The following is a 27431-nucleotide window of genomic DNA, read 5'->3' as shown; positions in this document are numbered from 1 at the left end:
GCCACTAGGCCAATCTGCTCTCTTACTATGCACCTAGTAATAAACTCTCTCTCTTTGAATCCCTGTGTCTCAGGAATTGGTTATTGAGCCTGTTGGGCAAAAGAATCTGTGATCTTTGTCCGCTAACAATTTTCTAGTATTTTTCAATTATAAGTGAATTAAAAATTTCCACATCATTATATTTCAATCTTCTCCTGAATGGCCTCTTAACCTTAGTAGATATTACCCAGTGTCAATACTGGTGTAGGTAAAAGGGATTTCATATGTAGAGCTCTATGTGCTACTGGTACGGTGTTTTTTTAGATGATTTAATATCAATCCATGCTTAATTTGTAGATGCATTTTAACCTATCAAGTCCCACAGGAACAGTTATATGTGCTCAAAGATGTTTATGAAGATGTTTTCTGAAGTATTGTTTGTAATAGTATATATAGGAAACGTCATGAAGGGAATGGCTTAAAAATGAGGATATAGCCACACCACGGAATAGTATGTAGCACTTAAAAAGTACAGGGTAGCTCTGCATGTGCTAAAATTGAAAAATAACCATTATATATGTGAAAATGGAATGGTTAATAGCTTCACTAATCAACTTGATATGCTTGAACTTCTTTTCATCCAGGGAACTACAAAGAAGAAACAGAACGAAGTGAGGCTGACATACCAATAATCCTTCATGGTGTTAACTACAACCTCTGCCCCTGCAGAAAAGAAACAAGTTATACTGACATTAACAAACTTGCTTATCATCACTAGATAGCCAGGCTGCTGCAAAGCCATCCTTCCTGTCAAAATTGCAAAACAAGGTGTAAGGACATCCTGCTCCAAGAAGCTCATGTAGCTCACTCTCCCTTGCTTCCCCCTCCATTCTTATACCCTTTCTTTGTTCCTAGCAGCCATATATACTGCCTGCCCAAAACTTGCCTTTTGGGCAGTAACCTTTTGTCTGTTCCGCATTAATACTACTTTAGTTCAATAAATTTCTTCTATACTTTGGTTTTCAGAGTCTGTTTCTAGCATAACATATACTAAATTTAAAAAGATAAATACAGATGAATATCTATGCTTATTACTCAGGAAGAAAATCTGTCCAAATCCCTATGTAAAAGTTCTGGAAGGATACAACTCAACTATTGCGTAGTGACCTCTGGGAAAGGACGTGAGTTGGGCGGGAGTGCTTTGAAGGATGTTTTCATATTATACTCTATAGATTTCTGTGTGTGTGTTTACAATAACACGTTTTACTTTTTAATTTCAAAAATAAAAAAGAAAGAACAGGGATAACTGACTCCATAGAGGAGCTGTGGGGATGAAACAGGCAAATACATGACAGTGAGCATAAAATTCTATTGATACACACACATAGTATGGTTATTTTCATTGCATTGCCAGTTTTTTTCTTTCACATTAGCGCATTGTCCATTCATTCATTAAACCTTACGCTAGACTTAAGTTTTAAGGAAGTGACCTTGTCTACACTGTTTTTTATATCCTCAGTGCCTTCAACAGTGCCTGGCGCTCAATAAATATTTGTTGAAACTTACAAATATACGAGTCAAACAGATGGTCAACTGTATGATGAGACTGCAAAGAACAGGCATCAAATGGACAGTTATTCCGTGCGGCCTCAGGCTATCTTCCGTGCATTCGATCCCAAATAATTCAGCTCTCCGGGACGCCTCGGAAAAGCGAGGCCTGGGAAGGTCGCCTACACAAAAAGGCGCGCATCGCTTCAAGGCGCGGGGTACGTTGCCTAGCAATCGGTGACAGCAGCTAACTGAAGTGCGCACGCGTAACGTCAAGGCAGGCAGACTCGGAGGGGCGTTGTGCGCACGCGCCGGCCGCGGCCCCGGTGGTGCTCAGGTTGCTAGGGTGACAGCAACACAACATGGCGGTGGGATCCTAATGCTCTTCAATCTGGGGACCACAGCGGAGGTCTTAGTGCGGGCCCCCACCTCTGGGGAGTAGAAGGCAGGGGTCACGCCTACTGCCCCTTTCTTTTTCCAGTGTCACCACGGGGTTGCCTCCAGCTTCGGCATCCGGGATGAAGAGTGAGTGGGGCAGGGAGGGGCGGGGACACGAGGGCGTGCGGCAGGGACTGGTGGGATCCGAGGGCGGTGTTGGGTAGGGCCCCGGGGAGGCGCCGCGTTGTGTGTGTGAGTGGTGGGGCGCGGGGAGCAGAGCTTCTTCAGCGGTCAGGAGCAGGTGTCCCTTTGGAGTTCAAAGGTTTCGGGGATGGTTTGGGAACCTTGGGTCTCTGAGCGCACACCTGCTGAGGCATATTTTGGGGCGAGGTTATGTTGGAGTTTTCTGAGTTGTGTGTGATTTTTTTTTTTAACGTTAGTTTGACGGCAGTAATTTAGCGAGCTCTGAAATCTTAAAGCGTGCGCTCCCTGCCTCTTAACGACATTAGTTTCGTGTACAGTTGATAGGAAAAGTGGGTTGTGTATTTTATTTTCGGATGAAGTAGTGTTTTCATATGAACTATTTATAGGAACCTTGAAGCAACCTTTTAGTGAAATAAAAGAACTGTTATTGGGAAGTTGGGAAATGAGATTAGTCACCCAGAAAATGTAACGGGTAAAATAATTACAATTGTGTTCGGATTTACATATTATCGACAAGTCAAGTGCAAGCAATTAGAATTTTTTTCATTACTGTACAGATATAATTGTCGTTTATGGTTGCAAGCCAGAGGTGCAGAAAAATTCTGACATCTTTTGCTGTTAAAAGATTAAATCCTTCTAGGTGTAGTTATAGTAAATTTACCTTGTATCCTCATGGTTTGTCACTTGGTAATTTGTATATGGTTATAAGTTGCAAAAATATGATATTTGGAAAAATTTGTCTCATTTATCTTTTAGAGGGCATTTAAATTTCCTTTGTTGGATGTTTATTATTTGCGTGTTTTATCTTTTTCATTAATGCACTACAAAACTCTAGTTAGACGGCAAGGTCTACAAAAGGCTTTACACATTTACTTATAGTGCAGATTTATATATACGTAATTTTTCCTCTATTGCCTTTTTCCTCCCAACTATTTATTTTGAAAACTTCAAACTCTACAGAAAAATTGCAAGAAGAGTATGTTGGATTTCTGTATACCTATCATGTAGATTCACTAATTTTGTCTATTTGTATGTCCTCTTGCACTTAGCATTCTCTCTCTCTATATATTTATTTATTAGCATTTAAAAATTTTATTTATATGTTTTTAAATAAAGGAGTGATAGGTTTACAGAAAAATAATGCAGAAAATGCAGAGTTCCTATATACCTAGTTTTCCCTATTATTAATACTTCACATTTTTGTGATATCTTTTATGATGGATGAAACAATACTATTATAATTATACTGTTAACTGTAGTCCACTGTTTACATTAGGGTTTGCTGTTGGTATTGTACGATCTTATGTATTTAAAAAACTTTTATTCTAGTAGCATAAGTACAATAAAAAATTTCCCCTTTAAACCACATTCAAGTATAATTCTCTATTTTTCCTTAACTTTTTGAGATTTTACCACATTCATCATGATATTTCACCATTAATGCTGCAGCAAGTACCTGCAAATCCAAGGACAATCTCCTACTTAATCACAATATAAATAGCATATTTAGGAAATTTAATATTGATGCAGTATTATTATCTAATATGCAGTCCATATTTCAGGTTTTCCCAGTTGTCCCAAAACATTCATTTTCCAGGTTCTAATCAACAACCACGGATTACATTTTTTTAATTAGAGCAGTTGTAGGTTTACAGAAAAATCATTATAAAATAAAGAGTTCCCATATACCACTCTGATATTAACACATTGCATTAGTATATTATTCTGGTTACAACTGAAAGAACATTTTTATAATTGCACTGTTGACTGTAGTCAATGGTTTACATTAGGGTTCATTGTTTATCTTGTACAGTTTCATGAATTAAAAAAAAATTTAGTAGCATAAAGAAACCTAAAATTTCCCCATTAAACAACATTCAAATATATAATTCAGTGCAGTTACTTGCATTCGAAATGTTGTGCTACATTACCACCATCCATTACCAAAACTTGTCCATCAGCTCAAATAGAAACTCTGTACAATTTAAGCATTAACTCCCCCTTTCTTAGCCCCACCCTGGCCCCTGGTAACCTATATTTTAGTTTCTGGCTCTATGAGTTTGCTTATTCTAATTGCAAACACTTGTTGTCTTCTCTCTTTGGTGTCCTTTAATCTGGCACAGTTCCCTTGTCTGTTGTTTCTTTCTGTTCAATGGCATTTTTGAAGGATCCAAGGCCAGGGATTTTTCAGAATGTCCCTCCCCAATTTTCATTTGCCTGCTTATTTCCTCATGATTATCTTTAGCTTGAGTATCTTTTGTCAGGAATTTTACATCAGAAGTGATGCCATGTCCTACCCAGAGGTGCTTACTGTCAGCTTGCCTCAGTTTTAGTGAAGTTAAATTTAATCATTTGGTGATTTTAGTAAGGTGGTATCTTGGTATCTGTTTCCATTGTAAAGGTATCTTTCACCCTTTCTGAGAATGAGTAGTCAGTGTGGTGATATGTTCCTTTGTTTTTTGCTTTTGATTTTGCTTCTACATTTTAAAATTTAGTTATACTTCACACATGCTAAAATTCATCCTTTAAAGTGTATGGTTCAGTAGTTTTTAGAGAATCAAGAGTTTAAACATTTTTTCTAAAAAATACTAATTTTTTACTAGCTCTGTATGCACATGGTACAAGATGAATGCAGTACAATAGTATGAGGTAGAAAGAGAGTCTTCTTCCATCTTTGCCTCTTAGACCCTTTGTGCTCACCTTAATGGAGGCAATCACTCTTAGTATCCTGTGTGTACATCTAGAGACTTCATTATATATACAAGTTGAATATGTATTTATATTCCTTCCTTTGTTCACTAATGTTGGCGCCAGAAAGATATATAAGTGCATATATTTATTTATTTATTATTTGCTATTTATTTATTTATTTATATGGGCAGGCATCAGGAATCGAACCCAGGTCTCCGGTATGGGAGGCGAGAACTCTGCCTGCTGAGCTACCATATATACATATATATATATTTAAAAATTGGCATTTTATGATTTGTATCTTTTAAACATTTGCTTTTTAATATATACTAGATATTATTTGAAATGTGGGTTCTTTTAATGGTCATTTTAGTAGTTTTCAATCATTTGATTTAGTGGTGACATTTTTATTCTCCCTGATTTTCTTCCACCTTAAAATCCAGCCTGATAAAATAAAGTTTCAGTGGCTGAGAGATTTCAAGCAGAGTCGAGAGGTTATCCTCAAGATTATTCTTGTGCATTGTATAGATACCCCTTTTTAGTTTATGGTGTGTTGGAGTGGCTAGAGGGAAGTACCTTAAAACTGTTGAACTCTATTCTAGTAGCCTTGATACTTGAAAATGATTGTGTAACTATATAGCTTTTACATTGTGACTATGTGATTATGAAAACCTTGTGTCTGATGCTCCTTTTATTCAGGGTATGAACAGATGAGTAAAAAAAAATAAGGACAATAATTAATAGGGGAAAAAGGGGAAAAATGAGTAGATTGAACTAATGGTCGATGAGAGGGAGGAGTAAGGAGTATGGGATGTATGACTTTTTTCTTTTTATTTATTTTTCTGGGGTGATGTAGATGTTCTAAAGATGATCATGGTGAGGAATACACAACTATGTGATGATATTGTGAGCCATTGATTGTATACATTGGGTAGACTATGTGTGCGAAGATATCTCAATAAAAAATAAATATTAAAAAAATCCAGTCTGAGAACTAGTGCAATATTTGTTGTCCTCCTGGTGTAAGTCCTGATCGTTAATTAAATGCCTCACAAACACTTAACAGTAGAGAAAATATTCCTGTACAGAGAATCACAGAGACACAGAGTCTTGGAAATAGAATGAACAACGAAAATGAAGACTGGCAAAATTTGACTGAAAGCTTAGGGTCAAAGAGTGGGGCTGGGGGGTGCCAGGTTATCATGTGGTCCTTACTTTAGGGTTTTCTAGATACATTTTCTTATTTTTCTAGGCAATTCCCCAGTGTTAAGGGATGTACCGATCAATATGTCCCGGACCCTGTTCTGCATCATTTGCAATGTTGGGAACAAGGACTGCTAGCATGTAGTTAAGATATATTGGGCTCTGGGGTTAGGATCCATGGCAGCCTCAGAAACGCCACCGACCTTCTTACACTGTGGCTTATTGTACCTGTTATCTGTTGCTGAGTCACAAGGCACCTCAACTTAGTGGCTCAAAATAACAGCCATCTTTGTCTGTCATGGTTCTCTGAGTTGCCTGGGTTAAGTGAGGCCCATTTTGCAGCAGCTCTCACACAGTTGTGCTCAGATGGTAGTTGGACCTGGAGGCAAAAGCTCAGGCCCTCCTGTGTCTGGCAGTCGATATTGTCAGCCAGACACTGCTTGGTGACCACTCCATGTGACCTGGTCTTCCCACCACGCGGCAGTTGATTCTGAGAGTGAACATCCCAGTGTGACCTTTTATGGCTGAGTCTCTGAAGTCAAATAGTGTTACCTCTGCAGTCCTCAGATTCAAAGGTGGAGAACATAGATCAAAGTCACATTGTAAGAGGAACACGAGGAATGGGATATATGGAAGCCACTGGCTTTTGGAAAATCTCCCATACTCATCTTTAAACTGATTCTTTTTTTAAATTTTTATTGAGATATCTTCACATGTATGCAGTCCACCTGAAGTATACAATCAGTGGCTCACAGTGTCATCACATGGTTGTGTATTCATCACCATGATGATCATTTTAAAACATTTTCATCACCCCAGAAAAAGAAACAACAACCACAAAAAAAACCTCATACATCTGATACTCCTTACTCCTCCCTCTCGTTGACCATTAGTATTACAATCTACCCAATTGTGCTGGTTTGAAAGGAAGTATGCCCCCTAAGAAAAGCCATGTTTTGATATAAATCCCATTTCTTAAAGGTAGAATAATCCTTATTCAATACTGTATATTTGAAACTAATGAGATCATCTCCCTGGTTGATGTGATTTAGTCAAGAATGGTTGTTAAACTGGATTAGGGGATGACGTGTCTCCACCCATTTGAGTGGGTCTTGATTGGTTTACTGGAGTCCTATTATAGAGGAAACATTTTGGAGAAAGAGATTCAGAGAGAGCAGAGGAGAACGATGTAGCCATGAGATGCGGAGAGTCCACAAGCCAGCAACCTTTGGAGATAAAGAAGGAAAATGCCTCCCGGGGAGCTTCATGAAGCAGAAGCCAGGAGAGAAAACTAGCAGATGACAACGCCATGTTCGCCATGTGCCCTTCCAGCTGAGAGAGAAGCCCTGACTGTGTTCACCACATGCCTTCTCACTTGAGAGAGAGACCCTTCTTGAATAAAGGTATCTTTCCCTGGATGCCTGTGATTGGACATTTCTATAGACTTGTTTTAATTGGGACATTTTCTTGGCCTTAGAACTGTAAACTTGCAACTCATTAAATTCTCCCTTTTAAAAGCCATTCTGTTTCTGGTATATTGCATTCCAGCAGCTAGCAAACTAGAACACCAATCTACTCAACTCTTTTAACCCCTTATCCCTGAATTATTTATTTATTTATTTTCCTTATTTTTTTACTCACCTGTCCATACTCTGGATAAAGGGAGCATTAGGCACAAGATTTTCACAATCTCACAGTCACACTGTAAAAACTATGTAGTTAAGCAGTCGTTTTCAAGAATCAGGGCTACTGGAACACAGTTTTAGGTATTTCCCTCTAGCTGCTCCAATACACCATAAACTAAAAAGGAATATCTATATAATGCATCAGAATAACCTCCAGGATGACCTCTTGACTCTGTTTGAAATCTCTCGGCCATTGAAACTATCTTGTCTCATTTTTCTCTTTGCTCTTTTGCTCAAGAAGTTGTCCTCAATCCCATGGTGACAGGTCCCAGTTCATTCCAGGAGTCCTGTCTCACACTGCTAGGGAGTTATACTCCTGGGAGTCATGTCCCATGTAGGGGGGAGGGTAATGAGTTCACCTGCCAAGTTGACTTACAGAGATAGGCCACATCTGAGCAACAAAAGAGGTTCTCTGGGGGTGACTCTTAGGCATAATTATAAAGAGGCTTAACTCCTCCTTTGCAGGAATAAGTTGCATAGGGACGAATCCCAAGATTGAGGGCTCAGCCTATTGAATTGGTTGTCCCCAGTGCTTGCGAGAATATCAGGAATACCCCAGGTGGAGAAGTTTGATATTTCCTCCTTTCTCCTGAGTCTACCAAGAGGTCTTTGCAAATACTTTTTTATTATCTGTCCAAATTACTCTGGGATGTATTGGGGCATCACACCGAACTGTACAAACCAACAAGATTTCACTCCCTATTCAAGGCTTCATGTAATTATGGTGCTCAGATAAACTGACATGCAAGTTCAATTAGATAATATGCTACCGAAAATATAAATATTGTACCAAATAAACATCTCTCTCTTTGGACTTACACAGAAATTTAAGTTTTAAAATATGATCACTTTGACTGACTACCGCCATGCACACACATCAGACCCAGATCTCGAGGGCACCACCACGGCCCCGGGGAGTGCGAGGAATTTTTTTGTGCATGTTTTCTATGTCTGTATGATTATTTGAATATTTATTTGTACCTTAAACAAATACTCAAATATTAAATGCCATATTGTACCTTGCTAAGGTGATGTTTCATTGGAGATCCTTGAACATAGACTTTGAGTAATTCTGCGAGTTTATCAGTGGCATACATTCCTAGCAGTGGACTTGATGGGCTAAAGTGTGCAATTTAAATAAACAATTTTATAAGCTTTTGGTTAATTTTATGACCTTTTTTGTTTTCATGTTGATTGGCAATTCAGGTTACAGTTTTCCTCCCTACATCAAGTAAGTGATTGAGTACAGTCCTCTTCATTGAAGGTTCCTGATCTTGTTCCAGTAATTTGGTTTGAACTATTTAATCTCTTGAAGAATGGAAATTGGAAAGAAGCTAAGTCCTCTTCCTTCCAAACTCTAGTGAAGAGTTGTATTTGGTAATTAGCCTCCGTAGTTCTTTTCAGCCCTCAAGCTGGGGAAGCCGCATAGTGCAGACACCTATCACCTGTCTTGATTAAACTCTTTAGAATCAATGCATGAATAAAAATATTTGGACTTGGATGTGACATGTTTTGTGTTTAACTAAAAGAAGTGAGTTTGGCCTCCATTTTCATGCATTAAATCAGGCTTCAATTCCACTTTAAGTGAATAGAATCTTAATTAAGAAATAGGCTCATTTATCTTACTTCTTGCTGTACCCTTATTTCCAGCTATATTATTTCAAGGCTTCTTTATCCTTAGGGGTTTTTTTTTGGTGGCTGCTTCCTCACTCTCTCCCCATCAGTGTGGAGCAGGAGTCTCTTTTTTCAGTTGCACTCCTTTGTCCTTTTCATAACATTATATTGGACCTCGTGTGCATTGTCTTGAAAGGAAGCCAGGTCCTAGTGGAGAGAAAATAACTTTTCCTTGGTCTTGTGCTCTCCCTGTCTTTCATCTTGTTTTATACCCCAGACTTTTGGGGTATAAAACCTGACCCTGGAGGGGAACCAAGTAACCCCTTCTGCACCTTAGCCCATGTCTGGAGCAGCAAGTCTTTCTCTCACTGGTTGGGATGGTCCGGAGCCACCCAGAGGGTTGATGCACACCTAGGTTTGTGAACCCAAGTCACTTAAGTTTTTGAAAGCAAGTCTGCCTGATGTAATTTCTCTGTGATGAAACACTGATGGGATTTGTTCTGAATTAGTTAAATTGAATTTTAAATTTGGGTCCAGGTGGAAGTCAGGTGCAACATAGTGGGAAACTGAGGGCTTAATGCATGTAATTACTCCCACGTTTGGGTGGGTCAAGGTGGGAGAATGAGAGGTCGATAGGAAATGTGCCTGTCAAGGTGGGGGGAATGAGGGGGTGGGGTGGGGAGCTCAACCAGCAGGGGTGAGGGGGTGCACACAAGCAGAGCGAGAGAGACCCATGGGCTTGTGCCTTTATTGTGGTCCAGGGTAGAGGTTAGGAGATTTCCCTTGGGAGTCAAGAGTTGGCTAGGTTTTGTAGAGCTATGTTCCAGTAGCCTTGTTTCTTGAAGACAATTGTATAATGATATAGGCTTTACAGTGTGGCAGTGTGACTGTGTGATTGTGAACACTTTGTGTCTGATGCTCCTTTTATTTAGGGTATGGACAGATGAATAAAAAATATGGATAAAAAATAAACAGATAATGGGGGAACAAAGGTTAAGATAAATTGAGTAGATGAAAATACTAGTGGTCAATGAGAGGGAGGGGTAAGAGGTATGGTATGTATGAGTTTCTCTTTTTTCTTTTTTATTTCTTTTTCTGGAGTGATGCAAATGTCCAAAAAAATGATTATGGTGATGAATACACTACAACATGATGATACTGTGAGCCAGTGACTGTACACCATGTATAGAAGGTTTGCATGTTAAGAATGTTTGTATGTTTGTATGTTGTTCTAGCAAAAAAAAAAAAAAAAGAATTTGCTAGTTTAAAGCAAAGGCACAGAAAGGGAAAGGGCCTGGAGATCCAGAGCAGGTGAACATGGTAAGCCCATCATGGGAAAGAGCTATGGGTTTTGGGTGTGGTGTGCAGTGGGTGGTGGCTGCAGATGTGGGTTTGCCTCAGGCTAAAGGTCACTGTTGGGGCAGGAAGGTGAGGGATGCCCAGGAAGCACACAAAAGATTTTGATAGTTAAACAGGGTTATGAAGTGCCCCCCTCCCCCCTTTAATCTTTTTCTTTTACCTTTATGTTTTTTTTTAATTTTTTATTATTCCCCTTAAATCTCATTCCTCAGTTTACAGTCTTACTTTCAGTAACTGACCTTCATTTTCTCCTGTGAACATTAATGAATGTAACCCTTTAAACAATATTTTAGTTTTAAGAGAGTTGCTTTAAAAAAGATCATGTTTCTCTTGGTACTTAGCCAACAAGTTCATTGATTTCTTAAAGTTCTTGAAAATGCCCCCTAGCACCCATGCACACATTTGAAATAATGCATTTTCACTGTAGACTGAAAAATAGAGAAAAGTATAATGCAGAAACTAAAATCACTTTCAGTCCCACTAGATCTAGATACCTTAAACATTTTTACATATTTACGTCATCTTTTTCTTTGTATATATACATATGATTATTGCCATCTTTTTTTACTTACCATGAAATTATGGTTGAAAAATTTCCCCTATCATTAAGTATTATTTGAAAACATAGTTTTTAAGGGCTACATAATATTTTAGCCTGTAGTTCCTCCTAATTTATTAGATAATTTCCTTGATGTTGCATATATGTTTCTAGCATTCTGCTTTTGTGACACTGTGATAAACATTAGTGTCTACAAGTTTTTCTTTTTATCTTTGTTGGTATCCTTAGGTAGAAACCTGAAAGTGTAATTACCAAGCCAAAAGATATGGACTCTTTTCTTTTTGATATATTTTTTTCTGAGGGGGTGAGGTGGGTATTCTTTCATCTCCCAGATTTGCTTTTTCTTCTGATTAGTAATAGACTTTACTTTTTTAAAAAACATTTTTTATTATGAAATGTATATATACAAAAAAGCAATAAATTTAAAAGTGCATTGTAACAAGTAGTTAGAGAACATATTTCAGAGTTTGGTGTGGGTTACTGTTCCACAATTTTAGGGTTTTCCATCTAACTGTTCCAAGACCCTGGACATTATACCAGTATAATGATCCAGCAGGCACACTCATTTGTTAAATCCTATCTTGCTTTGTGGTGTGGGAGAGGCCACTGCCCGGACTCCATCTAAGAGCATTACAAACTGAATGGCTGATAACTCGTGGAGTACTTGGGCCACGTGCAATATTTTCCAGGGGACTTCCGGAGAAGATGGTGGCTTAGTAAGATGCGCGGGTCTTAGTTCCTCCTCCAGAACAGCTACTAGGGGAGTAGAAACGATACAGAACAGCTCCCGGAGCCACGACAGAGATCAAGAAGACAGCGTACCCCATTCTGGAACGGCTGACTGGCTGGGAGAAACCGCTCCAGTGAGATCGCCGAGGGGCGCGGGCTTCCCTGGGCTGGGGCGGTAGGCGGCCGGAGTCCCTCCCTCCCTACTTCCTGGGCCAGCTGGGAGAATTGGACAGGCGGTCCCCTCAAGCCGCGGCGGCTGGCGCCCCCACCACGCGCGGCCCCCCGGACCAGCTGCGAGAATTGGATCGGAGATCCCCAGGCCGCGGAGAAGGGTGACCGGGGTCCCTTCCAAACACGTGGCTTCCCGGTCCGGCTGGGAACGGTGCACTCTCCCGGGCCGCGGAAGCTGGTGCCCTCCCGCCACGCTTGGCGCCCCGGGCCGGCTAGGAGATTCGGATGGGTGCTCTCCCGGGCAGCAGCGGCCAGCGACCCGCCCCGCGTTTGGATCCCCGGGCCGGCTGGCACTCTTCCAAGCCGCTTTGGCTGGTGAACCTCCCCCACAGCGAGAGTTTTCCAAAGGTAAAGGACCCACAGCACCTTTTACTGGTGGGACCCGCAGACAAACGAGTGCCACGAATGCCACCTACCGGGCAGGATAAGAAAAACAGAACCCAGAGATTTCACAGAAAAATCTTTCAACCTGTTGGGTCCAACACCCAGGGAAATCTGACTAAATGCCCAGACGCCAGCAGAAGATAACGGATCACACTCAGAAAATTGAAAATATGGCCCAGTCAAAGGAACAAACCAACAGTTCAAATGAGATACAGAAGCTGAGACAACTAATGCTGAATATACGAACAGAAATGGAAAACCTGTTCAAAAAAGAAATTGATAAATTGAGGGAGGACATGAAGAAGACATGGGCTGAACAAAAAGAAGAAATAGAAAAACTGAAAAAACAAATCACAGAACTTATGGAAGTGAAGGACAAAGTAGAAAAGATGGAAAAAACAATGGATAGCTACAATGATAGATTTAAAGAGACAGAAGATAGAATTAGTGATTTGGAGGATGAAACATCTGAATTCCAAAAAGAAACAGAAACAATAGGGAAAAGAATGGAAAAATTTGAACAGGGGATCAGGGAACTGAAGGACAATATGAAGCGCACAAATATACATGTTGTGGATGTCCCAGAAGGAGAAGAGAAGGGAAAAGGAGGAGAAAAACTAATGGAAGAAATTTTCACTGAAAATTTCCCAACTCTTATGAAAGACCTAAAATTACAGATCCAAGAAGTGCAGCGCACCCCAAAGAGAATAGACCCAAATAGGCGTTCTCCAAGACACTTACTAGTTAGAATGTCAGAGGTCAAAGAGAAAGAGAGGATCTTGAAAGCAGCAAGAGAAAAACAATCCATCACATACAAGGGAAACCCAATAAGACTATGTGTAGATTTCTCAGCAGAAACCATGGAAGCTAGAAGACAGTGGGATGATATATTTAAATTACTAAAAGAGAAAAACTGCCAACCAAGACTTCTATATCCAGCAAAATTGTCCTCCAAAAATGAGGGAAAAATTAAAACATTCTCAGACAAAAAGTCACTGAGACTCAGTTCCGGGTCAAGATGGCGGCTTAACAACGTGCGCGTTTTAGTTCGTCCTCCAGAACAACTGCTAAATAACCAGAAACAGTACAGAACAGCTCCTGGGGCCACGTCAGTGACCAGACACACAGCGTACCCCGGTCTGGACCAGCTGGACTGGCTGTGAGCACCCCCCAAAACCGTGAGTTCCCAAAGCTGCGGCGGCCAGTGCCCCTCCCCCACAGGCCGCTTCCCAGAGGGGAAAGGAAAGGAGTTTACCAGCAGCAGTGACTGGGCACAATCAAATGCCAATTGTGGAACTAATTAACAAATTCTGACTACTAAAAATAGGCCCCCAGCTTAGGTGAACCCGATCAAAGCAGAGGTTGCTCATTTTTGCCCCGGCATCAAGGGGGCAGGACTGACAGAAAAAGGGGGAAAAAAAAAGAAGGAAACAGGTTTTTGTGGCTGTGTATCTACAAAGGCTTGACTGCCTCTGGATACAGCGGCAGGACTTTTCAGGCTTCAACTGCCCCAGGCATAGGCAGAAGTGAGCTCTTTTGGGGGCTTATCTGGAGCCTGTGCCATCCCCAGGGGAGGGGTGAAGGCCCACCCAGGTGGAATCCCTCCATCAAGGAATTCAGACACCAGGGCTTGGTAATTTGAAGCCATTAAAACCAGCCTACAACCTCTCCTCTGTCTCCAACAAACCCCCAGCCAAAGTTAAAGGTACCACATCATCTTATGCTGGTGGGACCTGCAGTCAGACAAGCACCACATACTGGGCAGGATAAGAAAAACAGAGTCCAGAGACTTCACAGGAAAGTCTTTCAACCTGCTGGGTCTCATGCTTAGGGAAAACCGACGCAAGTGACTCTTTCCGACTGATAGGAGGCCAGTTTGGTCTGGGAAAATCTGGCTGGGGTCTATAATATCTAAGCAGACCCTTCTAAGTGTGTGTGGGGGAAAGGTACCACACACACTTAAGGCAAGAAACAAGAAAACAAGAACTGAAAATTTCTCCTCTGTTAAACAAAACTTAAGCTAAAGGTCCAGATAAAGCTGAACGGAATGTCAAAGAACAGATAGACAACAAATTCATCCAGCAAGAAAACCCTAGATAAAGGAAGTGAAAGCAATCTCCAGAATAAACTAATTAAGGTAATTAAATGCCTAGACACCAGCAAAAAATAACAAATCACACTAAGGAAATTGAAGATATGGCCCAGTCAAAGGAACAAACCAACAATTCAAATGACATACAGGAGCTGAAACAACTAATTCAGAATATACGAACAGACGTGGAAAACCTCATCAAAAACCAAATCAATGAATTGAGGGAGGATATAAAAAAGGCAAGGAAGGAACAAAAAGAAGAAACTGAAAGTCTGAAAAAACAAATCACAGAACTTATGGGAATGAAAGACACAGTAGAAGAGATGAAAAAAACAATGGAAACCTGCAATGGTAGATTTCGAGAGGCAGAACATAGGATTAATGAACCGGAGGACAGAACATCTGAAATCCAACAAGAAACAGAAACTATAGGGAAAAAAATGGAAAAATATGAGCAGGGACTCAGGGAATTGAAAGACAATATGAAGCGCATGAATATATGTGTTGTGGGTGTCCCAGAAGGAGAAGAGAATGGAAAAGGAGGAGAAAAACTAATGGAGGAAATTATCACTGAAAATTTCCCAACTCTTATGAAAGACTTAAAATGACAGATCCAAGAAGTGCAGCGTACCCCAAAGAGAATAGATCCAAATAGACATACTCCAAGACATTTAATAATCAGAATGTCCAAGGTCAAAGAGAAAGAGAGGATCTTGAAAGCAGCAAGAGAAAAGCAATCCATCACATACGAGGGAAGCCCAATAAGACTATGCGCAGATCTCTCAGCAGAAACCATGGAGGCGAGAAGACAGTGGGATAATATATTTAAATTATTAAAAGAGAAAAACTGCCAACCAAGAATTCTATATCCAGCAAAATTGTCCTTCAAAAATGAGGGAGAAATGAAAACATTTTCAGACAAAAAAATCACTGAGAGAATTTGTGACCAAGAGACCAGCTCTGCAAGAAATACTAAAGGGAACACTAGAGACAGATACGAAGACAGAAGAGAGAGGTGTGGAGAAGAGTGTAGAAAGGAAGACTATGAGTAAAGGTAAGAGGAAGGAAAATTAGATATGACATATAAAATCCAGAAGGCAAAATAGTAGAAGAAAGTACTACCCATACAGTAATAACACTGAATGTTAATGGATTAAACTCTCCAATCAAAAGACATAGTCTGGCAGAATGGTTTAAAAAACAGGACCCATGTATATGCTGTCTCTACTCAAAGGACACGAGGCCAAGCACACAAATGGACATTTACATATTTATAGCAGCATTATTAACAATTACCAAGTGATGGAAACAGCCAAAATGTCCATCAACAGAGAGTTGACCAAACAAACTGTGACATTTACATAAGATGGAATATTATGCAGCTGTAAGACAGAATAAAGTTATGAAGTATGTAACAACATGAATGGACCTTAAGGACATTATGCTGAGTGTGATTAGCCAGAAACAAAAGGACAAATACTGTATGGTCTCACTGACATGAACTGACGTTAGTGAATAAACTTAGAATATTTCCTTGGTAACAGAGACCATCAGGAGATAGAAATAAGGTGAGATATTGGGTGATTGGAGCTGAAGGGATACAGATTGTGCAACAGGACTGAATATAAAATCTCAGATATGGACAGCACAATACTACCTAACAGTAATGTAATTATGTTAAAACACTGAATGAACCTGCATGTGAGAATGATAGAGGGAGGAGGACTGGGGACATAAATGAAATCAGAAAGAAAGATAGATGGTAAAGATCGAGATGGTATAATCTAGGAATGCCTAGAGTGTATAATAATAGTGAAATGTACAATGTACAAATTTAAGAAATGTTTTTGCCTGAGGAAGAACAAAGAAATGTCATTATTGCAGGGTGTTGAAAATAGATGATAATTAATACTTTAAAATGTCACCTTATGTGTGAGACTAAAGCAAAAAATGTTTATTTGTTACAAAATTTATATTTTGACTAGAGCATTTCCTAATATAACTCATGTAGATAGTTTGATTGAATGTCATAAGTACTTGGAATCTCAGATAGCACATGAGATTTTGTTGGTTTGTCCAGAGTGATGCCCCAATGAATCCCAGAGTGATTTGATCAGTGACTGGAAAAGTATTTGCAAGCCCCCTTTGGGGAATGGTGAGAGTGGGGAGAAATGCAACTTCCCCAAGTGAGTTCTTGATATTCTCACAAGCAGTGTGGACAACCAAAGCTATGGGCTGAGCCCCCAGTCTTGGGGTTTGTTCATATGAAACTTAACCCCACAAAGGATAGGTCAAGTCTACTTAAAATTTAGACCTAAGAGTCACCCCTAAGAGAGCCTCTTTTGTTGCTCAGATGTGGCCTCTCTATCCACCCAACATGACGAGCAGTTTCACCATCCTCCCCCTCTCTGCGTGGGACATGACTCCCAGGGGTGTGGACCTTCCTGGCAACATGGGACAAAGATCCTGGAATGACCTGAGACTCAGCATCAAGGGACTGAGAAAAACCCTAGAATGAGCTGAGAATTAACATCAAGGGATTGAGAGAACCTTCTCGACCAAAGGGGGAAGAGTGAAATGAGACTAAGTGTCAATGGCTGAGAGATTCCAAACAGAGTTGAGAGGTTATCCTGGAGGTTATTCTTATGCACTAAGTAGATATCACCTTGTTGTTCAAGATGTAGCGGAGAGGCTGGAGGGAACTGCCTGAAAATGTAGAGCTGTGTTCCAGTAGTCATGTTTCTTGAAGATGATTGAATAATGATATAGCTGTCACAGTGTGACTCTGTGATTGTGAAAACCTTGTGTCTGATACTCCTTTTATGTACCTTGTCAACGAACGAGTAGAACATATGGAATAAAAATAAATAATAGGGGGAACAAATGCTAAAATAAATTTAGTTTGAAATGCTAGTGATCAGTGAAAGCGAGGGGTAAAGGGTATGGTATGTATAATCTTTTTTTTCTCTGTTATCGTTTTATTTCTTTTTCTGTTGTCTTTTTATTTCTTTTCCTAAATTGATGCAAATGTTCTAAGAAATGATGAATATGCAACTATGTGATGATATTAAGAATTACCGATTGTATATGTAGAATGGAATGATCTCTTAATGTTTTGTTTGTTAATTTTTTTAATTAATAAAAATAGTTAAAAAATAATAAACAAATAAATAAATAATAGGGGGAACTAATGTTAAAATAAATTTAGATCAAAATGCTAGTGATCAATGAAAGGGAGGGGTAAGGAGTATGGTATATATGATTTTTTTTCTGTTTTCTCTTTATTTCTTTTTCTGAATAGACACAAATGTTCTAAGAAATGATCATGATGATGAATATGCAAATATGTGATGATACTGTGAATGCCTGATGTAGAATGGAATGATCAAAAGTTAAGAATTTTGCATTTGTTTGTTATATTTTAAAAAAATAAAAAAATAAAAAACATTTTTTAAAAACAAAAAACAAAACAAAACAAACAAAAAAAAAGTCACTGAGAGAATTTGTGACCAAGAGACCAGCTCTGCAAGAAATGCTAAAGGGAGCACTAGAGTCAGATATGAAAAGACAGAAGAGAGAGGTATGGAGAAGAGTGTAGAAAGAAGGAAAATCAGATATGATGTACATAATACAAAAGACAAAATGGTAGAGGAAAATATTATCCAAACAGTAATAACACTAAATGTTAATGGACTGAATGCCCCAATCAAAAGACATAGACTGGCAGAATGGATTAAAAAACAGGATCCTTCTATATGCTGTCTACAGGAAACACATCTTAGACCCAAAGATAAACATAGGTTGAAAGTGAAAGGTTGGGAAAAGATATTTCATGCAAATAACAACCAGAAAAGAGCAGGACTGGCTATACTAATATCCAACAAATTAGACTTCAAATGTAAAACAGTTAAAAGAGACAAAGAAGGACACTATCTACTAATAAAAGGAACAATTAAAGAAGAAGACATAACAATCATAAATATTTATGCACCAAACCGGAATGCCCCTAAATACGTGAGGAATACACTGCAAACACTGAAAAGAGAAATAGACACATATACCGTAATAGCTGGAGACTTCAATTCACGACTCTCATCAATGGACAGAACATCTAGACAGAGGATCAATAAAGAAATAGAGAATCTGAATATTACTATAAATGAGCTAGACTTAACAGACATTTATAGGACATTACATCCCACAACAGCAGGATACACCTTTTTCTCATGTGCTCATGGATCATTCTCAAAGATAGACCATATGCTGGATCACAAAGCAAGTCTTAACAAATTTAAAAAGATTGAAATCATACACAACACTTTCTCAGATCATAAAGGAATGAAATTGGAAATCAATAATAGGCGGAGTGCCAGCAAATTCACAAATACGTGGAGGCTCAACAACACACTCTTAAACAACGAGTGGGTCAAAGAAGAAATTGCAAGAGAAATTAGTAAATACCTTGATGTGAACGAAAACGAAAACACAACATATCAAAACTTATGGGACGCAGCAAAGGCAGTGCTAAGAGGGAAATTTATTGCCCTATGGCCTATATCAGAAAAGAAGAAAAGGCAAAAATTCAGGAATTAATTGTCCACTTGGAAGAACTGGAGAAAGAACAGCAAACTAACCCCAAAGCAAGCAAAAGGAAAGAAATAACAAAGATTAGAGCAGAAATAAATGAAATTGAAAACATGAAAACAATAGAGAAAATCAATAAGACCAGAAGTTGGTTCTATGAGAAAATCAATAAGACTGATGGGCCCTTAGCAAGATTGACAAAAAGAAGAAGAGAGAGGATGCAAATAAATAAGATCAGAAATGGAAGAGGAGGCATAACTACTGACCTCACAGAAATAAAGGAGGTAATAACAGGATACTATGAACAACTTTGCGCTAATAAACACAACAATTTAGATGAAATGGACGGGTTCCTGGAAAGACATGAACAACCAACTTTGAGTCAAGAAGAAATAGATGACCTCAACAAACCAATCACAAGTAAAGAAATTGAATCAGTCATTCAAAAGCTTCCTAAAAAGAAAAGTCCAGGACCTGACGGCTTCACATGTGAATTCTATCAAACATTCCAGAAAGAATTAGTACCAACTCTCCTCAAACTCTTCAAAAAAATCGAAGTGGAGGGAAAGCTACCTAATTCATTCTATGAAGCCAACATCACCCTCATACCAAAACCAGGCAAAGATATTACAAAAAAAGAAAACTACAGACCAATCTCTCTAATGAATACAGATGCAAAAATCCTCAATAAAATTCTAGCAAATCGTATCCAACAACACATTAAAAGAATTATACATCATGACCAAGTAGGATTCATCCCAGGTATGCAAGGATGGTTCAACATAAGAAAATCAATTAATGTAGTATACCATATCAACAAATCAAAGCAGAAAAATCACATGATCATCTCAATTGATGCAGAGAAGGCATTTGACAAGATTCAACATCCTTTCCTGTTGAAAACACTTCAAAAGATAGGAATACAAGGGAACTTCCTTAAAATGATAAAGGGAATATATGAAAAACCCACAGCTAATATTATCCTCAATGGGGAAAAATTGAAAACTTTCCCCCTAAGATCAGGAACAAGACAAGGATGTCCATTATCACCACTGTTATTCAACATTGTGTTGGAGGTTCTGGCCAAAGCAATTAGACAAGAAAAAGAAATACAAGGCATCAAAATTGGAAAGGAAGAAGTAAAACTATCACTGTTTGCAGATGATATGATACTATACATCGAAAACCCGGAAAAATCCACAACAAAACTACTAGAGCTAATAAATGAGTACAGCAAAGTAGCAGGTTACAAGATCAACATTCAAAAATCTGTAGCATTTCTATACACTAGTAATGAACAAGCTGAGGGGGAAATCAAGAAACGAATCCCATTTACAATTGCAACTAAAAGAATAAAATACCTAGGAATAAATTTAACTAAAGAGACAAAAAACCTATATAAAGAAAACTACAAAAAACTGTCAAAAGAAATCACAGAAGACCTAAATAGATGGAAGGGCGTACCGTGTTCATGGATTGGAAGACTAAATATAGTTAAGATGTCAATCCTACCTAAATTGATTTACAGATTCAATGCAATACCAATCAAAATCCCAACAACTTATTTTTCAGAAACAGAAAAACCAATAAGCAAATTTATCTGGAAGGGCAGGGTGCCCCGAATTGCTAAAAACATCTTGAGGAAAAAAAATGAAGCTGGAGGTCTCGCGCTGCCTGACTTTAAGGCATATTATGAAGCCACAGTTGTCAAAACAGCATGGTATTGGCGTAAAGATAGATATATCGACCAATGGAATCGAATAGAGTGTTCAGATATAGACCCTCTCATCTATGGACATTTGATCTTTGATAAGGCAGTCAAGCCAAGTCACCTGGGACAGAACAGTCTCTTCAATAAATGGTGCCTAGAGAACTGGATATCCATATGCAAAAGAATGAAAGAGGACCCGTATCTCACACCCTATACAAAAGTTAACTCAAAATGGATCAAAGATCTAAACATTAGGTCTAAGACCATAAAACAGTTAGAGGAAAATGTAGGGAGATATCTTATGAAACTTACAATTGGAGGCGGTTTTATGGACCTTAAACCTAAAGCAAGAGCACTGAAGAAGGAAATAAATAAATGGGAGCTCCTCAAAATTAAACACTTTTGTGCATCAAAGAACTTCATCAAGAAAGTAGAAAGACAGCCTACACAATGGGAGACAATATTTGGAAATGAAATATCAGATAAAGGTCTAGTATCCAGAATTTATAAAGAGATTGTCCAACTCAACAACAAAAAGAGCCAACCCAATTACAAAATGGGAAAAAGACTTGAACAGACACCTCAGAAGAGGAAATACAAATGGCCAAAAGGCACATGAAGAGATGCTCAATGTCCCTGGCCATTAGAGAAATGCAAATCAAAACCCCAATGAGATATCATCTCACACCCACCAGAATGGCCATTATCAACAAAACAGAAAATGACAAGTGCTGGAGAGGATGCGGAGAAAGAGGCACACTTATCCACTGTTGGTGGGAATTTCAAATGGTGCAACCACTGTGGAAGACAGTTTGGCGGTTCCTTCAAAAAGCTGAATATAGAGTTGCCATACGACCCAGCAATACCATTGCTAGGTATCTACTCAAAGGACTTAAGGGCAAAGACAAACGGACATTTGCACACCAAGGTTTATAGCAGCGTTATTTTCAATTTGAAAGAGATGGAAACAGCCAAAATGTCCATCAACAGACGAGTGGCTAAACAAACTGTGGTATATACATACGATGGAATATTATGCAGCTTTAAGACAGAATAAACTTATGAAGCATGTAATAACATGGATGGACCTAGAGAACATTATGCTGAGTGAGTCTAGCCAAAAACTAAAGGACAAATACTGTATGGTCCCACTGATGTGAACCGACATTCGAGCATAAACTTAGAATATGTCATTGGTAACAGAGTCCAGCAGGAGTTAGAAACAGGGTAAGATAATGGGTAATTGGAGCTGAAGGGATACAGACTGTGCCACAGGACTAGATACAAAAACTCAAAAATGGACAGCACAATAATACCTAATTGTAAAGTAATCATGTTAAAACACTGAATGAAGCTGCATCTGAGCTATAGGGTTTTTTTTGTCTGTCTGTTTGTTTGTTTGTCTTTTTTTTTCTTTTTCCTTTTTTTTACTATTATTATTATTTTTATTTTTTTCTCTATATTAACATTCTATATCTTTTTCTGTCGTTTTGCTAGTTCTTTTCCTAAATTGATGCAAATGTACTAAGAAATGATGATCATGCATCTATGTGATGATGTTAAGAATTACTGATTGCCTATGTAGAATGGAATGATTTCTAAATGTTGTGTTAATTTCTTTTTTTTCTTTAATTAATAAAAAAAATGAATGGCTGATGGAGGTATAAATAACATTTTGGTGATCAATAGCTCAACATACTGCAATAAAAATTCTAATTAAAAAAGAAAGACACAAATAAAATAATTCTCAGGGAAAAAAAATCCTATCTTCGCTATTATAACTGCTCCTTCTCCTTTGATCCTTCTCCCAATCTTTAGAGGTATTTGGGCTCCGCTAATTCTAACTTTTCATGTTGGAAAGGGGTGTCAATTATATGGGATAGGGGGATGGAACTGGTGGATGTTGTTGGAGAGGCTGGCTCCTCTGGGTTTCAGGACTTGCCTGGCCTAGGAACCCCTCTGGAGGTTATAGGTTTCTGTAAAGTACTCTTAGTGTGTGCATGTTTTGTCGGATCTGAAGTAAAGCCCTAGGTGTTCTTTAGGCTTAACAGGAATGGTTTTGGTTGGGGGTTGGCAAACCTTGGTAATTAGCAATATCTAGCTAAAGCTAGCATAAGAGTACCCTCCAGAATAACCTCTAGACTCTATGTGAACTCTCTTAGCCTCTGATACCTTATTTCTTTTACTCCTTTTGGTCAGGAAGGCATTGTCGATCCCTCGGTACCAGGGCCAGGCTCATCCCTGGGAGTCATGTCCCACATTGTCAGGGAGACATCCTGTTTGTCATTTCCCACATAATGGGGAGGATAATGATTTTCCTTGTAGAACTGGGCTTAGAGAAAGAATGAGGTCACATCTGAGCAACAAAAGAGATTCTCTGACAGTAACTCTTAGGCATAATTATAGGTAGGCTAAGCTTCTCTATTACAGAAATAAGTTTCATAAGAGCAAGCTTCAAGAACGGGGGCTTGGCCTATTAACTTGGGAATTCCTAGTGTTTTAGAGAGTATCCTGGATTTTGCAGGTGAGAAGGTTTAATAGTTCCATGTTTTTTGTCCAGTCACTCAAGGGACTCTACCAATACTTTTTGATTATCTGCCCGACATACTCTAGGATGTATCCCGGTGTTACATTAAACTATACAGAATTACAAGCCCTTGTTCCAATTCTGGGCTCCCTGTGTTTGGGTTGTTCAAATGAGTTATCCAGTCAGGTTGAGTTAGATTGTGTCCTGCAGAAAATTTAGGCTTTGAACAAAATAAAGCTTTGGTCTCATACAGTAGATGAAGTTCTAAAATACAGACACTGTCATCCTTTACCATATATTCTGATTTGCCTTAGTCCCAACCAGATCAGCTTCGTTTTTGTCTTTAATTGAAGCCAGATCTCTTTTTTGGTTTCTTTAACAGTTATTGTATGTAGCAATGCTGACTTTCAGAGCTGCAGAACTCCGACTCTGAGTCTTAGTTGTCACATAGGTACCCAAAGTTCCAGGGACATACCAGGTTATACATATATAGAACAGTATCTCAGAATCTAGAAATAGTACTTAAAGTTCAGGAATAAATTTTCTATTCAAGCTTATAATCTAGGCCCCAATTTTCTTATAAGTATTCTCTAAAAGAGAACATACCATATTTGTTCTTTTGTTTATGGCTTATTTTGTAGCATATCATGTCCTCAGGGTTCATTCACCTTGTTGTCTGCCTCACGACTTCGTTCTTTTCTGAAAGCTGTGCAGTATTCTATTGTATGTATACATCAGTCATTGTACCCTTTCTGTTTCTCAGTCATTGTACCCTTTGGCCACCTCCATCCCTTGGGCATCATAGATAATGTCCAAAATAAACAATCCATGTCTCACAATATCCTCACTTAGTTGTACAATCATCAGCATTTTCAATTTTAGACAATTTTCATTTCTTCAAAGAGAAAAATAACAAACACACCCTCACCTAAGAGACAGTCCAACCCTCCCCTTAACTTTTGTCCCTCCCCCCAATTATTCACCCCTAGTATTGCTGTGGTACTGGTGATGTCTTCCTATTAAATACAGGCCATAATATGCAATAGTAGTTTTCTTCCTATACCCCTCTATTATTGACTCTATGTACAAGTGTCATACCTTTGAAGTAGTTCATGCAATAATTTATTTATATTTGTAGTGTTAAGCAGTGAGATACATGGCTCTATACAACCACTTTCGATCATATTCACCTTCAATATGGCAGTATTACATATAAACCCACTAATGAACTACCATCACATCTATCCATTCCCGTACATTTAAGTTCAACCTCATTAGGTAACTGTTCACCTATCTCTGGCTTCTGTGTATCTCTAGGTCCCCTATATTCTACATTATAAGACTGAGTTACCTTTACCATGGTCATATTAGTGAAATCATCCAGTTTCTACCCTTTTGTGTCTGGCTTATTTCACTCAGCATTATGTCCTCAAGGTTTATCCATGTTGCATATACTTCAGTACCTCATTTTGTCTTACTGCTGCATAATATTTCATCATATATGTACCACATTTTATTTGTCTACTCATCTGTTAATGGACACTTGGATTGTTTGCATCTTTTGGCAGTTGTAAATAATGCCATATGAACATAGCTCTGCAAATGTCTGTTCATGTCACTGCTTTCAGCTCTTCTGGGTATATGCTGAGTAGTGGTATTGCCAGGTCATAGGGCAACTCGATAGTTTTCTGAGGAACTGCCAAACTGTTTCCATAGGGGCTGTACCATTATACATTCCCATTTACGGTGAACAAGTGTTCCAATTTATCCACATTGTCTCCACCGTTTGTAGTTTTCTGTTTGTTTAACAGCAGCCATTCTTATAGGTGTGAGGTACTTCTTTTCTAATTTAGATGCCTTTTATTTCTTTTTCTTGCCTGATTGCTTCAGTTGAACCTTTCAGCACAATGTTGAACAATAGTGGTGACAATGGCATCCTTGTCTTGTTCCTGATCTTAAAGGGAATGCTTTTGTCTCTTACTGTTAAGTATGACGCTGGCAGTGGGTTTTTCATATATGCCTTTTATCATATTGAGGAAGTTTCCTTTGATTCCTACCTTTTGAAGTGTTTGTATCAGAAAGAGATGCTGAATTTCGTCTAATGCTTTTTTGGCATCAATCAAGATGACCATGTGATTTTTCCCTTTTGATTTGTTAATGTGTTGTGTTACATTGACTGATTTTCTTGTGTTGAGCCACCCTTGCATGCCTGGTATAAACCCCACTTGGTTGTGATATATAATTCTTTTAATGTGTTGTTGGATTTGTTTGCAAATATTTTGCTGAGAATTTTTGCATCTATATTCAGTAGGGAGATTTGCCTGTAGTTTTCCTTTCTTGTAGCATCTTTTTCTGGTTTTGGTATTAGGGTGATGTTAGCTTCATAAAATGAGTTAGGTAGTGTTCCTTTTTCCTCAGCTTTTTAGAAGAGTTTGAGCAGGATTGGTGTTTGTTCTTTTTGAAATGTTTGGTAAAATTCCCTTGTAAGGGCATCTTGCCCTTGGCTTTTCTCTAAGGGAAGATTTTTGATACTGATTGAATCTCTTTACTTGTGATTGGTTTCTTGAGACTTCCATTTCCTCTTGAGTCAGGGTAGGTTGTTCCTGTTTCTTTCTCCTATTTGCTTTGGGGTTAGTTTACTGTTCTTTCTCTAGTTCCTCCAGGTGAGCAGTTAAATCCTCAGTCTTTGTTCTGTCTTCTTTTTTAATATAGGCATTTAGGGCGATAAATTTTCTTCTCAGTACTGCCTTTGCCACATCCCATAAGTTCTGATATGTTATATTCTCATTTTCATTCATCTCCCAATATTTACCGATTTCTCTTGCAATTTCTTCTTTGACCCATTGATTGGTTAAGAGTGTGTTGTTTAATCTCCATGTTTGTGAAAGTTCTGGTTCTATGGTGGTTATTGATTTCTAGCTTAATTCCACTGTGGTCAGAGAAGATGCTTTGAGTAATTTCAGTCTTTTTAAAAATTTTAAGCCCTGTTTTGTGCCCCAGCATATACTCTGTCCTGGAGAACATTCCATGCATGCTAGAAAAAATGTATATCCTGGTTTTTGGGGGTATGATGATCTCTGTATGTTTGTTAGGTCTAATTCCCTTATCATCTTGTTTAGGTTCTCTATTTCCTCATTGTTCCTGTCTGGTTGTTCTGTCTATAGAGGAGAGTGGTGTATTGAAGTCTCCCACTGTTATTAGCTTCCTTCCGTTTTGCCAATGTTTGGCTCATGTACTTTGGAGCTCCTTGATGGGGATCATAAACAATTATGATTGTTAATTCTTCTTAGTGAATTGTCCCTTTTATTAATATATAGTGTCCTTCCTTGTCTCTTTTGATATCTCTAAATTTAAAGTCTATTTTATCTGATATTAGTATGGCTACTCCTGCTTACTTTTTTTTAAAAAAAAATTTTAATTTTTTAAAAATATAACAAACTCAAACATTCTTAACATATGATCCTTCTGTTCTACATATATAATCAGTAATTCACAATGTCATCACATAGTTGTATATTCATCATCATGGTCATTTCTTAGAACATTTGCATCAATTTAGAAAAAAATAAAAATAAAACAGAAAAAAATTCATGCATACCATACCCCTTTGCCCCTCCCTTTCGTTGATCACTAATGTTTCAATCTACTAAATTTATTTTAAGTTTGTTCCCCCTATTATTTATTTATTTTTAATCCATGTGTTTTATTCATCTGTCCATAAGGTAGATAAAAGAAGCATCAGGCACAAGATTTTCACACACTGTCACATTGCGAAAGCTATTTCATTCTATAATCATCTTCAAGAACCATGGCTACTGAACACAGCTCTACATTTTCAGGCAGTTCCGTCCAGCCTTTCTGTTACACCTTAACTAAAAAGGTGATATCTATTTAATACATAAGAATAACCTCCAGGATAACCTCTCGACTCTGTTTGGAATATCTCAGCCATT

The 27431-nt window shown here is 38.4% G+C and overlaps 2 protein-coding genes across 3 annotated transcripts in view; one reads left to right on the top strand and one right to left on the bottom strand.

The window, feature by feature from the left end:
* ZNF839 (zinc finger protein 839) overlaps positions 1-1792 on the bottom strand; it is an 81920-nt gene extending 80128 nt beyond the window's left edge. Inside the window, exon 1 of the mRNA XM_077123592.1 lies at positions 1546-1792. Within this exon, the coding sequence (XP_076979707.1) occupies positions 1546-1602 (57 nt within the window). The 5' untranslated portion in view covers positions 1603-1792. The remainder of the gene's footprint in view (positions 1-1545) is intronic.
* A 34-nt stretch (positions 1793-1826) lies between these two features.
* MOK (MOK protein kinase) overlaps positions 1827-27431 on the top strand; it is a 106383-nt gene continuing 80778 nt past the window's right edge. For both annotated transcript variants that reach the window (XM_077123611.1, XM_077123610.1), the window contains exon 1: positions 1827-2052. In XM_077123611.1, coding sequence (XP_076979726.1) covers positions 2046-2052 — 7 coding nt within the window. In that variant the 5' untranslated portion in view covers positions 1827-2045. The remainder of the gene's footprint in view (positions 2053-27431) is intronic.

Source organism: Tamandua tetradactyla, chromosome 12 (genome assembly GCF_023851605.1).
Source record: "Tamandua tetradactyla isolate mTamTet1 chromosome 12, mTamTet1.pri, whole genome shotgun sequence".
Taxonomy (NCBI): domain Eukaryota; kingdom Metazoa; phylum Chordata; class Mammalia; order Pilosa; family Myrmecophagidae; genus Tamandua; species Tamandua tetradactyla.
Note: the sequence above shows the minus strand (reverse complement) of the source record. Positions and strands in the feature narration are given on the sequence as shown.